Source organism: Accipiter gentilis, chromosome 9, assembly GCF_929443795.1.
Source record: "Accipiter gentilis chromosome 9, bAccGen1.1, whole genome shotgun sequence".
In the NCBI taxonomy this organism is placed as follows: domain Eukaryota; kingdom Metazoa; phylum Chordata; class Aves; order Accipitriformes; family Accipitridae; genus Astur; species Astur gentilis.
The window spans coordinates 14442670-14458563 of NC_064888.1; the positions used below are offsets into that span (position 1 = coordinate 14442670).

The window sequence follows — 15894 nt, forward strand, 5'->3', positions numbered from 1 at the left end:
TGTACTCAAATGATGTTGGACATTTGTCTCTAGGCTTGAAGTATTATATGGCATATTTTAGGGCTTAAGCACACAGATTAACCAACCAAATCCACTACTAATACATAGAAAAAGTTACAACTGGACAAAGCAGTGCTAAGTTAAATATCCTGATGTTGCTTAGTAAGCAACAGCACTATGACTACTTATCTCAAAATCTGAATAAGCTAAGAACATTTAAAGTGATGATTTGGATCAAAGTACAACTTGAAAAATACTATTAAAAACCACATGGATATAAACAGAATATTGACCCAGATTACCCCTAAATCTTAGCCCAGTGATTTTCAGATGAAGCAGCAAAACGGGGGGGGGAGGGGGGAATCAGTCAAACTTGTATGTCATGAAATTATCCAGAGCATGCAATTGATGCATCCTTCAGGTAAAGACAGCTGGTATAATTTCAAGTAATCAGGGTAAATTACACAGTACACACAGCTGGATCTTTGGGAACTTTTTCTAAAGAAATAAGGAAAAAAAAATTAATTGAGAAGACACATATCTTCCACACTCTGCATACAAACTAATGTTAGTGTAACACTAATACTGTGCTATTGAATATACAAACAGGGTGTCCACTGGCAGCCTTTCATTATAATTACCATCTTAAATTGTAATAGATTCTTGATTAAGTAGATTTTTCATAGTATGCTTCATTGTCACCTCTGAATACTAACATTGCTCTCATGTTTTTATAAAGCATTCAGTTTCACAAAATTACAGTATTTTTGCAAAGTTATTTCCATCAGCACCTATGCAAACTATCTACAAGTAAAACAGTTTATTAGCAGAAAAATAAGCCTAGTCTCATAGAGTCAACATAAATAAATCTAAAACTTAATTCAGCTAAGACAAGTGGTTCATAATTCTCACTAGAAGCAGCCAAACCACATACATTAGGTTTCTTTAACAAAAAGAAGTGAAGTATGTATGATGTACTTGCAGAAGAAACAAAGCCATCAGCCACTACGTTTACAGGCACAATAACCAAGACAACCAATTTGCAAGGAAGTAAAAAGATCTATTTGCTTTAAATACCACGTGCAAGATTCTTTAAAGTATCTCACTGAAAACTATTGTAAAACACACCACAGTGATAAAACTAACTCAGAAGTTAGCGTGATTGATACCCAATACAGAGTTCTAGAGAGAATCAGCACCAGGAAAATACCCTCTCTTTACCACTCTTGCACAGAGGCATTCAAGTTGACTGCTATGAGGCAGACCAGGGAGCTGATCCAGCCTGAATTGAAAGAACAGTTTTAACCTTCATCAGCTCACTGAACTGACCGACCACATGAATGGGAGAACAGGCAGCTGAGAAGTAGCAGTGCTAACTGAAAGCGTTCCCAGGGTGAGAGTGAGCAAGCTAGCTATTTCAAGAGAGGCATTTTGAACTTCACCTTTCACCAGAATCTGGATGATGTGTAAGCAAGAACAAACTGGACTACTCAATTCACTTCTATGCCGTAGAGTCATTTCAGCCATAGACTACATGAAAAGTTAGATGGAAACATACACGAAGCAGCCCAACTGTATCCCTTTGAACAGGAAACTAAAACTAGTAATCAGCATTTGGTCATTTCCTGCTTTAGAACTGAAAAATCCACATTATTAACACATTGCATCAAGCTGTAAACTCTGTTCAGGAGACATACAATACTGACGCCAACTCACAGACACTGCACAAGACCACTTAGCTTAAGCATTATCTGTTCCTAACCACACTTTGAATTCCTTTGACTATGCTATTAGAATCAGCCTACTAACTGAGAAAACAGGTCTAATTTGTTTCTCAAATCTAGGTTGCAGCTAAACATAATTCTTGCAAGACAACCCTTGCACACAAACTAATTTTGGGTCAGCTTGCCTCAATGTCTGATTAAAGGCAATGGGAATGCGTTCCTATTGTGCTTGCTTTTTGTAAGCACAAAATGTTACCCTTACAGAGAACACTTTCTACCCCCTGAACAATCCTATTTTACATTGTAGCTCCACCCATGCTGGAGCAATCAGCAGCCCACAGCCCTTCCTTCCTACCCTTGTCTCTTCCCAGACTTTTCCTCTCAGGGTCAGGAAAACACCTGGTGGTGGATTCTTTCCTCTTCCTGGCACAGCTTTGCTGTTTTAGATGGTCCTGAAACACAACGTACGCTGCAAAAGCCAAGAAAAATCTTATGCTAGCCTGGGTCTTCTCTTACTTTTCAAAAATGAGCTCAAAATTCTTTTCCAGAACTTAAGAGAATTTTTGTCTTTCATCATCATGTTCAGGGCAAAAATGTCACATCTTCTATAGCATGACTGAAAAGTTTTATTTTTCCTCCAAAACCCCTTAAGAGTCACACACAAAACTACAGAGCATTAGAAGATAAATCAAGATGACAGCAGCTAAAAGCTATTTTACCCTCTCTTCTCAATTCACCTGAGAGACAGTGAGCTCACATGCAACCTAAAAGGCTTTGGCAGATCACACATGCAATCTTTCACTTCACTGAAACAGCCATGTCCTGGCTGAGGTGAAATTCTTGGACTACTCAAAAAAATCGTTCAACTGACAACAAAGGAGCAAGCACCCAGAGACAGGTGATTGAGGCACTGCCTTTTACTCCCTGGGCCTTCCCAAATGCAGGCTGGAAGGCACAGAGCAGTGCTGCGCCACAAGACAGGGCACCCCTGCCTCCTCCCTCTACTGAGGCTTTCACAGATGGCTCGCTCAGTTGCAAAATGACTTGGAACAGAAAGGTGCCAGAATCAAGCTCTTCACCTTGTATTACTGCAGTCTTTTCATTTCATTATGACAATGAAGCTATTTGGAGGAGTAAAAAGAAAAAAAACAAAAGCTTTACAACTCAAAAGGAGGTCCAGCCTTGCTGTAATAGGGTAATTTCACTTAAACTTCTGAGCACTCCCTGCAGGGCTATCTTAATGGGTGCAATACTGCCTCATCACTACTTATTAAAACAAGTGTACTTGGAGAAGTTAAATCTTACTAGCATGCTTAAAAAGCAAGATGAAAAAAGTAATCCCACATTAAAATCATGTCTAGGAAGACAGAGCCTTCCTATGACCTCCATTCCCCTTCTTACAAGGGAAGGCCAATCACAAAGAATAGAGAAGTGATTTTGCAAGCCAGTCGTACACAACTAACTCAAAGCCATCAAAACTGAACCTTCTATTGCCAAATTGCCCACCTGGAAAAAAAAAAAACAACCAAAAAAAACCTTCCAAAGAATGAAGATTTACAGATTTCTAAAGGCTGATTAAACTGCGAGCTTGCCATTAAGAAAGTTATATTTGTCCTCTTTGAGTTCAATACTTTGTTCCACACCAATGTGAACTGTATTTGAAACGCCACACAAACTGAAAAGTAACCACCCACTAAAAAGTTTAAATATTCTGTAAACTACTCACTAAGTCACCATATGCTTTAACTTTAAAGTTTATACAGTCACTGATACTATCTTTAGAGCTACAACAGGGAAGACAACATGCATCTTTAGTAAGCTTAACAGAAGAACAAATGCAACTCTATTTACATGCAAATTACCTGGCTTGTGAATAAACTGTATCATGAGTTGAGACACAGCTGAGGTACTACCATACCTCCAGTAACAGATTAAGTGGGCAAAAGGCTGTCCGCACACCTATCTAAGTACCACCCCTCGCACCCATTATATAGTAGCCAGCCTCACTAACACAAACATTCACAAAACAAGCTCCCAAAAGCACCTGTCCTGCAAGCGAAGAAAGATGAATCAAGACTAACATTCCCTCCTTAAATGCTGCTTTTTAGAGTCATGGTAATATTTCCCTTCTGATTTTGTAGTCCTTCAGTTCTTTTAAGGCACATAGAAAATTTACTTTGTTCTACACACGATGGATTTGTCCAATTAAAGAGATTGTTAGACTAGGCATCCCAGCCAGCAGGATGTCATAGGCTCCTGAATCACTGTGTCAGCTAAATGATTCATGCATTGCCTATAGGAGTGTCTACCCTCCCACTCAACATTTACATAGCTTGTTCTACAACTAAAGGTGCTGAACTCTTATCAAAAGAGCTGTAGTTACACATAATTTACCAGGTCAGCCTGATAATAACTTCTCAGCAGAAGCCTCAGACCATTTGTTGAGCAAGGTACTACCTGTTCAGAAAACCAATTCCTCCAGCCAACAGATGAGCTGAAACACACAAACTGTATTTCAAATTCTCAATTTTTCTGCATCTCTTCTTTAAGATGATTCTCTAAGAAAAATCATTGGATCTTCATCATCAATTTCAAGAGAATACAATAAAAAAGAAATCTGAAAAAAGTAAAATGTAATGACTCTGCAGGGAATGAAAAAGAAAATAGAGACAAAATTAATTCTTGTGAAAAAGCAGAGGCAAATTCTTGAGTCTTCCCAGTAAACACAAAAAATTTCAGTTTTTCAAAGGTTGTTTACCCATCAAAAGCCGTAACAGACTCACTTCATGAGACACTCAAAAGAAAGAAAGACAACTAGAACAATCCTAATATATTCATGAAAAAAAGAGTGTCAGTTTCTCACATACTGCCACACTGTCTGCTGAAGAGCATCCACCCAGTTAAAGTGATTTCTCTGAAAACCAGAACAGCTTGACAAAAATCACTTCTTATTGCACCACACTCTTACTACAGGTACATGGGAGTTGTACTATATGGAAGAATAAAAATAACTACAGAGCTGGTGGCCTTTGAGCACCTATATTTTGACACGAGGCCATAATGGGAACTGTCAATTGCTAGAGGCAAAAAAATCATCCCTAACAAACATTTGCACTATGGCAATATTGTGGCCAATTAACCCTTACTGGAAAAAAGTTTCTACACAAACGACACACATCTTTTCTGCCCTGTTACCCGCACAAGGATAAACTCCCCCGTAGCTTAATAGTACAGTATCATGTTAAAACATTGCACTAATAAACAAGAGCTGGTAACAGCAGCAAAAAGTTCTGTGGTTTTCAAGGATACCCAAACATTGCAATCTCAGTATGACCTAGCCTTCTAACATTTTTATTAAACTGAAGACAGCAGAAAATTGATGAGTAATAAACTCACAAGACTGCCAGCTCTTCCCTTTGAGCAGTGCAGTGTTTTTCTGCCCTAAAAGGGTCTTGCTTTCAACAGAAAATTGGGCCTGATGACCTCCAGAAGTTCCATCAAACCTAGACTTTTCTATGAATCTAAATTAATTCAGAGTTTTGTCCATCATACATGCAGCTTTCAAAAAAGCTTATTTTCTACCTTAAATACTGCCAAAGCAGCTGAAATGGGCAGAAACACCAACCTAGTTTACCAGAAGTTTATGTGGGTTAATCAAGCAAAATACCAAGTCATTACTGACAAGTACGAACAAGATTCTACAGCCTGTAACTTATGTTCAGACACAAAACCCCTTTTTTACTGAAGTTAAATACAGATTTGGGTAATAATTCTGTGTATCTTAAGTTTTAGGTAATAAAAAGTTTACGTGGTTTAAGGAACCCAGTAAACTAATAGAATATAGTCTTCTCTAGCACATCTACTGATTTCAGACAAGTCGGCATCAGAAGGATCACTTTTTACTCTTAAATAAGTAGCTTCAACCACATACCATATCTTCATTCTAACTATCTGATCCTTTCAGGTTTGAAAAGATCTAAACATCTTTAGAAGAGGCTATCCGTACTAAGAAATATTTCAACTCTGAATCAGAACATTAACACAAGCTACTAGCACAAGGCAAGACACTGTATCCGCACTTCTCCATGACTACCCCATCTTTCTATCTAGGACTACAGTTTCCATGACTTCAGGTGCAAACTCCTAACATTTGACCTGTAAGTTCTGAAAAAAATTATCAAGTTTCTCTGAACTGCATCCTTAGCTTCACCTTCCCCTCACAGACATGTTAACTATTTCTAATGCAACACTACACACTAACCTTTGAACAGCCTTTTTTTCAAGGTAGTTAGGTGCTTCAGTGATCTTGACCATCATCTAAAACCACACACTTTTTTTTGCACCCTTTTCGCATTCACAATTCTAAGCAAACATCATAGGCAGGCTAGTCCCTAGCTAAGTATTTCAAGACAGTATCAGACAATTTTGCTGCCCACAGAGCATGACATTTAAGATCTTGACTATGGTGTAATGCCAGCTGGGACACATCTTTGTGGCAGTTCCTTTCTTCTCTTCTGCATAGTGTATTTACAGCTACACCACCCCAACATAGATATCAAAGATGATCTAGAAGGAGGTATTAGAAGAGACTTCTCTTAAAAGGGAAGCAACTTAACATACCACTTAAGTGCACTCAGAGGTAGCTTTAACCTTTGCCCAAACACAACCAGCATTTAATGGCCTCCATCACTCAAAAGACAGAGGTCTTGTCAGCAACAGCAGAGACTGTACTATTTTCTTTTGACAAATCCTTCAAGCAGCTCTTTCCTTTCTCCATTAAAAACAAACAAACAAGAAAACCAGCTTTATCTGCTTCACCCCTTTATCTTCGCTCAGAAGGTAAGATAGGAGGAAGTGACAAGGAAGGGAAAGATTGTGAGAAATCAGTATCTGTATAATTTTCAATAAGAATTACTTTCTCACATGGGATAGGCTTCTTCAATTCCAAAACACTTGGGACATACCATACATCAGCTTCCTGCTTTCAGGTAAATATTTCAGCCTGTCCTCTCAAACAGAGGAAGTAAGTTCATAAAACTGAGTGGTTTGGATTTGTGTGGCGGGGTTTTTTGGTAGCGGGGGAAAGGCTGCAGGGGCAGCTCCTGTGAGAAGCTGCTAGAAGCTTCCCCAGCTCCAAGTCAGACCCGCCGCTGGCCAAGGCCGAACCCATCGGTGACGGTGGTATCACCTTCAGGACAACGTGTTTAAGAAGGGAGCCTGCAGTGAGTAGTGGGATCGGAACGCGAGAGGAACCCCTGTGCAGATACCAAGGTCAGTGCAGGAGGAGGGGGAGGAGGTGTGCCGCAGGAGGGGATGCCCCTGCAGCCTGTGGGGAGACCAGACAGCAGGCTGTCCCCCTCAGCCCACAGAGGGGAGCAGGGGAGCAGATGCCCACCTGCAGCCCGGGGAGAGAGGAGCCCACGCCAGAGCAGGGGGACCGATGCCCCCCAAGATGGCCGGGACTCCATGGGAAAGCCCGCGCTGGAGCAGGCTGTGACTGAAGGACTGCAGCCCGGGGGAGGGACTCATGCTGGAGAAGTTTGTGAAGGACTGTCTCCCGTGGGAGGGACCCCACGCTGGAGCAGGGGACGAGCGAGGAGTTCTCCCCCTGAGGAGGAAGGAGCGGCAGAGACAACGCGTGACGCGCTGACCCCAACCCCCATTCCCCGTCCTGCTGCACTGCTGGGGGCGAGGAGGGAGAGAAATCGGGAACGGAGTTGAGCCGGGAGGGAGAGAGGGGTGGGGGGAAGGTGTTTCAAGGTTTGGTTTTACTTCGCAGTATCCTTGTTTTGGTTTGATTGGTAGTAAATTAAATTGATTTTGGTTCTTCCCCCAAGGTGAGTCTGTCTCCTGCTCATGACCATAAGTGGTGAGTGATCCCTCCCTGTCCTTGTCTCAACCCACAAGCCCTTCGTCGTATTTTCTCCTCATCCCACGATGGCCAGCAGGAGGACTGAGCGAGTGGCTTCATGGTGCTTTGTTACCGGCTGGGCTTAAACCATGACACTGAGGTATGCCTAAGCTACTTCAGTCTCTACATTTTATACTCACCCAGAAGACAATGTTGTAGCTGAAGAGCAGGTATTTGTACCAACAGCTGACTTCTGCATTAGAATATCGGTAATAGTGCATCTTCTATAGCAGAGCGTCTGTGCAAAAAAGAAAGAATGAGAAGAATTAGGCAGTGAAATATTTTAAGAATAAAGAATTTCTTTCCAGATCTCTTGCTCTGTTGAGAACAAGACTACAGTAACCTGTACCGTATGCCATGCAGAGGCATGTTCAAAGTCAGCTCAGAAACTTCTGCTGACCCTAAACTCCCTCCAAGTATTTGTTGCTTAATAATCCTATCTTCTTTAAGCACCCTTTTGTGGTAACAGGGAGGGACACCCAAAAAGGAAACTAGCTATACAGTTAGCCTAGGAAGATCTGCATCAGCAAGCTGACATTCATCCGCTTTCTCACTCCTTTAAAACCATTCTACTTATACAGATGGCTGCTTGGACTTACACAAAAGTTTAAACACACCCTGTGGATTGCACATCCAACTCAGCTAGCAAGATGTTAGAAGTGGTTACCAAGAAAATCTCAGTGTCTACAGACTGCTAAATAAAACGGGCAGTTGTACTCTGTCTTCTCCATACTTCAATGTTTCTTTACCAAACCAATACCCTGTAAAAGGTTTTATTCTCAAGAACAAAAGCCCCACCATTAAACAGCTGATCTGCTCTGCAGATTTCGGTTTCCTCGCTTCCTTACATACACTAGAGATAAGGTTCAACTGCAACTGTTGCTCAAATATTTCAGAGAACTACAGCTCTACAGAGTATCATAACTAAACCACCTCTGCAGAAATGCCATGCATAGGAAAAAAAAACAGAGGACAAGCTGTTAAAGCAAGAGATGGAGCAGGAAAGACAAAGCACTCGCATAGCCCTCACATTCTAGAGGGCTGACTGCACAAGTGCTGCTTATGATAGACAAGAAGCAGTTCCACGTTTCAACCCTCCGCTCACTTGAGGCAAATGTTTTCCTCCCATAAGATGTCAGTGAAAGACTTGTAACAGGGATGCAAGCACAGAGAATTTTCAAACACCTCGTAACTAAGGAAAAGACTTCAAGGACTATACTGACCTGGACATTCACAGACAGCATGCAAAAACCAAGACTATCCAGCAAAGTCTGAAACCAAACACCATGGAACAGAGAACTGAAGATCTCCACGACATCCACAGCTATGAGAAGGGAAACTAATTTTTTTTTTTTTTTTTTTAGAAGGCAATCTGCACCTGGTTGTAAAAACCATTCCCACTGAAAGAAGGAACAGAATCAAACACTTGTCAGCCAAGAATCCCATCCAATACAATAAACAGCTTGCTTTAGCTTTTAAGTAAAATACCCATTATTTTCCAGGACAGTTATGGAGTACTACAATCAGTGTCTCCCTGGAGGAGCTTATTTTTTTGAAATCTCAACACAGATATTTCATACCTTGCCTTAAATTTTTTTTCCACTGAAGCTAAAACTATACATACACAAGCAGATCAAGGAGAAACAATGGGCATCTCCAGCCCACAAGACTATGGACAGAGATCCCAAACAGACTTTTATTTTTCTTCCATAGGTCTCCCCATGTCAGGCTTGGCTTCCATCCGGAACCAGACTGAGAATCCCTCCTTGGTCCAGACACATACCCTGTCTCTCTTCAAGCCCAACCAGGAAGTTCCTTTGCTGCACAACCAAATGGAAATAGTTTTCAGAAATGCAGAAACCACGTAGAAAAATCTAATGACAGTACATTTTGGTAGAATACTCCATAGCTTTAAGCAGTTATGGAAAAAACAATTGCAAAATCATGCGATTTGGCATACTGAAGTAAGACTGCAAGACTTGTGAACAGAGAACAATTTGGTTTTTTTCAAGCTAAGATGGGCTGCATGCGCATAAAAGGAATTTTCAGATCCTACTGAAAGTTGGTAGGTATTATACAAGTCATACTGATCAACTTGACATGAAGTAGGTTAATTTGTATATAATAAAGACAGACATCACCTAAGTAGTCTTCATGCATATGCCACTTATGCAGGTTTCTTAAGATACATTACCCACAGGCAACTCTAGATTACCGCATCTGGACAGACACAGTAGCAATAGAAAAATCAGTAAAAGAAGGAATTAATCCTCCTGATTCCGTATGAGATGGAGTAAAAAAAATCCATGAGACAGAGTAAAACTGAGTTAAGTCAGAACTAAAACTTTTTTCCCCTCAATAGCCCCAGTAAAGGCACCGAACACACAGAATGAACTACTTAGCTGGTTTCAGAGAAATGGCAGAATCTGGAAAAAGATTAAGGGATATACTGCACATTCTTACAGAAACAATACCCGCAAAATTTGTGAGGCTAGAGAGCATAAACGTTCACCATTAACACCCAACCTTGATATTTCCACAGTTCAGGTGCTGATTTCCATACAGCTTTAAACAAACACTGAAAACAAGTTTTTGTTTGCCTTCCAAAACCTCACCTTATAACTAGGTTCTAATGCAAAAAGCACTTAACTTTTGTTAAAACAAAGAAAATTGTACTTTATGGCAGTACAGGCAGTGACTGGAAAGGACTTTCCTAAATGTATGTGACCCACTCATATACATAAGATGAGTTTTGCAATATACATTCCCAAGTACAGTTTTGTTTCCTCATGCCCTGGTTCAGCTTTAGTTACAGACCTTTTCAACCCACTCAGTTTCACAGACAACACTTAGGAATCTTACTATTATGAGACACAGTAAAGAAAATTGTTTAAAACACCACTCTTTTGACATGCTTTTCTAAGCCTGCAGCTAAGAGAATAAAAGAGAAGGAATGAACACTTGGTTTTCCCAACTTCTTCATTTCAGTCTCTAGCTCCAAAAGGCAATTTATATTTCATCAATACTCATACACTTGTCCAAGTCAGTAAGTCTGATGGGTCAGGGGAAGAGAGGGAAAAGAGGGAATATTAGGAGACAACAGACGAACCCCACTAATCCAAGCAGAGTTCAAGACTCCATTTGCACCAGTGTAAGCCTGTATTACAGCAATACACTAGCTGCCAGTGCAAACACGTTCTCCAGATGCAGGCACACAGAGGCCTCCATCACTGTTCTGCCTCCCTCCCCATGAAAATCAGGATCCTGGCAAAAGACAGGAGCAGCAACTGTAAAATGCACATACTATTAATAAAAAACATTGCTTTTGCTGCTGCTACTACTACAAGAGGAGGCAGCAAGTGGCATTTAGCTAGCACATCATTAAGTTCCATAAAAATGGGGTTCTACCAGACAAAAAGGCTTAAAATATAATCTGGGGCAGAAAGGCAAGCATACCATTTCAGGACCTAAAATGCAAATCTGAAGTCTTACTTTTTTGTTAGGTTGCCCTCCCTGGCATTGGGACTTGCATCCAACTGTTCAAATCCCAACTTGAGTGAAACTATTCACAGTAATAAGAGCACCAAAAGTATCCTTACTGATAAGCACCATTCCCTACGTACCTCATCGTTTTGACCACCAGTGTGTAAGACATTTGCCCCTACTTTCCCATACAACTAGCAAGATGCCCCAGCCGATTCCAATCACAGTATTTTCACAGAATGAAAAAGCAAAATTTTTTTTTAATACACCTTTTTTTTTTTAATGCTCTGAAGTGACAGGGGGCCTAGTACTACCAGTACTGGTTCCCTGTTCCAAGAAGCTGTCCTATAACAGCACATGGCTCCCCAGACAGATGTTACCTTCTGAAACACCTGCCTATATTAAGAGCAGATTTGACTTACTCTCTTTGCTTATGCTCATCAGGAGCCTTTTGGTTCTTCTTGACGGACTACCAAACACCATACAGCACAGTGTAATCACTACTGCTGTGGGAGTGACATTCTGACATAATAAATCTAAAGTGTAGGTGTCTGACTTTTTCCCCTAACCCTACAAATAAACATACCAAGCAATCCACTCAAGGCCACACAGCCGCCTTCCCCGTGTTTATCCTAAAAGCAGTCATGTTTCCTAATGTAGGAGGCATCTGTTACCAGTGCAGAAATCTGCTACATCAGTATTTCATTTAATTTGCATCACAGGCTACATAACTATGGTTAGGCAATACTACAAAACACTTGGAAGATTAAAGTATGTGGGCAGCATAGACTAGTAACTTTCTCTACAGTGTTTCAGACAAAGCAAGTCACATTGTGTCAGCTGACAGTTATCACCCACCCATGACAACAGAGCAGTGCTGCTTTGGCAGAATATATAATTTTGTCTTGGTGTTTACAGCTTTAGTGAGGGGAAAAAAAACCATGGTCATTCATCAAGAGACTACTGCCATTTCCAAAGCATTTATACACCCACAGATTCCACTCTTAACTTCAAAATGCTGCACAGCAGTGACATTCATAGTCTATAGATTTTAACTCTCATAAAACAGAGGCTGTGATATATTAAACAATCTAATTAATGTATGCAGGGAAATCCTCACAGATAAGATGTGCATTAGTGTTCCAGATTTGTTCTAGATTTTCATCTCTAGATCTAGGTCCACAAATTCTTTTGACCCTCAGGAGTCGTTAACTTTACGAGGGAAACCTAAGTCGCACTGAAGTTCCAGGTTCAGACAGTACTGTCACCATATGCAGTCCTGATCTCCTTCCCTGTACCCTCCTAAAATCCACAACCATTAAACATTCTACTCAGTGGAGCAAACAATCATACAGCAAATCATGTAGCAAATCTTCAGATCAATCCTGTGATCTTGTACCACGTGCCAAGAAGAAAACAGTTTTAAGCCTTCCAATCTATCTCCCCAGAGCTCAGAAAATGCCAGTGTGGGTGCAGTCAGGAGGTGGCAAGAGAACAAGGATGGGAGGCCAGAAGCAATGCTAGCTTCTAAGAGTGCTTGTGGAAATGCAGCACCCCTGCAATGCCAGCCTAAACCAGCACCACAGGCTACACAACACTTCAAGCTAACACACTGAAATGGATGAAGCTGGGGGAACAGGGACAGAACTAAGACAAGAGAAAACAAAGAAAAAAAATTTAATTTTGTAAGCTATTGGCTGCTGCCCCCATCATTCATCAATACAAAGCATCAAGTCTATATGAAGCTGGTGAAGCAAATCAACAAAGTCAAAAGAACACACTGAAGAGCAAGAAGAATTTTTAAAATAGGATATGCACTTTGGCCTATTGTTTGATATGACTAAATTCCATTACTTCATCAACACCAAATCTATATCAAAAAGCATCAGTTCATTCAAGACATGGTGCCATTTTCCTTGGTCCTCTTATCAATAGGGGGGCAGTTTGTGAAGTTGAAAGAAAGACTTACACCTGACCAGGCATAGTTCAGAGATTCTCTTAGGAACTTCTGAAAATGGAGCAACTAAGAGGCACCTACAGACTGCTTTTTCCACATCCCAGAGAAAAGCTGACCATCGAGGGACTCTTGATGTTCAGTACAATATCTGGGTGCTGGGCAGCAAATCTTCATATTTAAGGACTGAGCTGGTACAACACAAAAGGAACTAAAACTGACAGGATTTAGAGCTCTTACCAACTAATCTGATCCTGGAAACAGAGAGAGTAACCCTGCTGATGATTCAGGAACTCCCTGCAAGCATGTGTCATCTTTATTTTTGTAACTTTGTCTCCAAGGAACTCTGACTAGGGCCTCACAAAGAAAATACAAGCTTCTCTTAAGGAATACAAGTATTTACTTCTGCTGCAGTTCAGAACAGCAGAGAAATATTTGCTCATTCTTAGAGGAAACCTGAGGATTATACAACAAAAGGGTATTTTTTAACCCAAAAGACTCATGATGCAAGACAGATACTGCTAATAGGTTATCCCCGTTTTACTAGAAAAATAATGCCAGATAACAGATCTCTGAACTCAATGGAAAACATGACCAAAGCCATACATATTTCTTAAGAAATTATCATTTGGGGCTCTTATTTTTGTAGTGTGCTGAAGCCACTAAGTCCTCAAAGTACCTGAAGACTATTTCAAGCACAAGTTGCTCCAACACAAACTACAAAATCTCAGAGCAGATCCAATCCCCTATAAGTGGGAAGAGTTTCAGGTTTCAGTGACCAGACTTTATTCACTACAGCCCAAATTGCAACTTAGGAAAACTTGTAAGGAACATACCCCAGTGCTCCCAAATCCAAAACAAGGAAGCAGCGATTCAGAAGAGCTCCACTACAGCTCTACAGACAACTCACAGTGAAGTTTATACATGTGCTTTTGGCCAAGCCACTACTTTTACATGGGTGAGTTGCATCTGAAATACCATATAAGAGTACTTGGAACTTAAACTAACATTCAGAATGTAGACACCTTAAATTCTGAAAAATAATCTACATGGGCATCAAGAAGTATCATCTTTTAACCTCTTCTGAGCTGCCCACCTGACTAACATCACCAATACTTCCATATAATAGCTCTACATTCAAGGAGTTATTCACACTATCATTCATGTGATGTTTTCAGCTCCACCTGATTTCTTAAACAAACAGAAAGACACTAAAGGAAGACTTAAAAAAGGCGAGCAGAATTAGGGATCATTTTCACAGCAATTAAAAAACAGTGACAGAGAACAATAGTAGTTCTAACAATTTCACTTTTCAATGCTCTTCACACACGTTACCAAGAGATACAGTTGGCTGGCCTTGCTTTCACATGTTAAAGTCTTCATTCCTACTTAGCTATAAAATCTACTAGTAATGCTAAAAAAAATATATATATAAAATAAAAAAAAAGCAGCTCCAAAATTTCCATATTTTCATTTATACAAACTGGTCAGAATGAAAGCCAATGACACTGCAGAATGCAAGTATTGACCATGTAAATTCAAACTACAAATATTTTTAGTTATTGCCACTGTGGAGAGGTACAACTCTACTCAGCTATCCACTGAATTTTACTAGGTTTATGCTACAGGTCTGCTCCACTGACCTCAGTTTCACTGAAGTAATAAGTGAACAGATAAGAGACTTTCTGCTCCAACATATAGCAGCGCTTGACAAAGGCACCAACTAGAAGGCACGGACCTCTTACCTAGTTCAAGGGAAATCTGCTTCAAGTAGCCGACTGCAAATAAAGTGTACACTCCATATTCTGACTTTAAGCAAGGGATAGCACAGGAAGCAGAAAGAAAAGGAAATGTCAGAAGTAAACTTAGTCCAAAAGCCAGCAATTTTCCAAACATGACCAAAAGAGTGAAAGACAGTAGAAGAGAGAAGGATCTTTTTGTAAGCTGCCAGGCTCTTTATTAGTATTTAAGAATTGCAGGCAACAGCAGGAGTACAGGATGTAGGGCATTCACTGACCTTATCCTCGAAAGCACTGTGGGATAACCCATGCACATGCAAGTTAAAACTCAAGTCGGATTACACCAGGATAAGCAAAACTAACACTAGACGCTGTCACTACAGTTCAATGGATGGCTCATTAGCATCTTGGGAAAGTTTGGAAAAATCTTTCATGTCTATAAAAATTTTCTCTAACAAAGCTATTGAGCAGTTTCACCTGAATAGGAGCTTGCCTGTGTTGTAACTTACTTAGTATACACAACAAACCAAAAAGCTATGTTTTCCTTTTACTTCACAGAAAGTTCAGGTATTGTGAAACACATAGAAGCGTGTCAGTCATTCTGACCAGGAGTTTATTCAGTCCAGGGAGCAAAGCCTTTTAGAACAAGTAGCCAGAATAATCTTAGCTGATCAAAACTCCTCAGCTGCTTTCTACTACCTCTCATGAGAGCATATATATATATACCCATTCCCTATAACATCAACAGTAGCAAGGGAAAACTCAAGTTTTCAAATTACAGCAAGCATGTAATTTGACTTTTTCTTCTAACAGAAGGTTTTGGAACCCATACAAAGTAAATATTTTATTTGAGGAGCCAGAACTTCCAGGCTGGGGAACAATTTTATTTCTATTTAGTGATTGGGGAATAACTTTATTTCTATTTAGTGATCCAACACTAACAGAACCTATTCCATACATGTTGTCTGTTCCCTCCTATACCTCCATACAGACCAAAATATTTCAAGAACAAAACGGGTCCTCCATTTGCTATACCACTTTGTATCACAAAAAAAAGTCACAACTTTGAGGACAAAAGACAGG

General features: G+C 40.3%; 1 protein-coding gene across 5 annotated transcripts in view; it reads right to left on the reverse strand.

Annotated features, from left to right (window-relative positions):
- Window positions 1-15894, reverse strand: part of TSPAN14 (tetraspanin 14) — a 43760-nt gene that overhangs the window by 19957 nt on the left and 7909 nt on the right. For 3 of the 5 annotated variants that reach the window (XM_049809714.1, XM_049809713.1, XM_049809715.1), the window contains one exon: window positions 7776-7873. In XM_049809714.1, the coding sequence (XP_049665671.1) occupies window positions 7776-7856 (81 nt within the window). In that variant the 5' untranslated portion in view covers window positions 7857-7873. Of the gene's footprint in view, window positions 1-7775; window positions 14473-15894 lie in introns of those variants that run through there. The other 2 variants (XM_049809716.1, XM_049809712.1) reach the window with 2 other exon arrangements.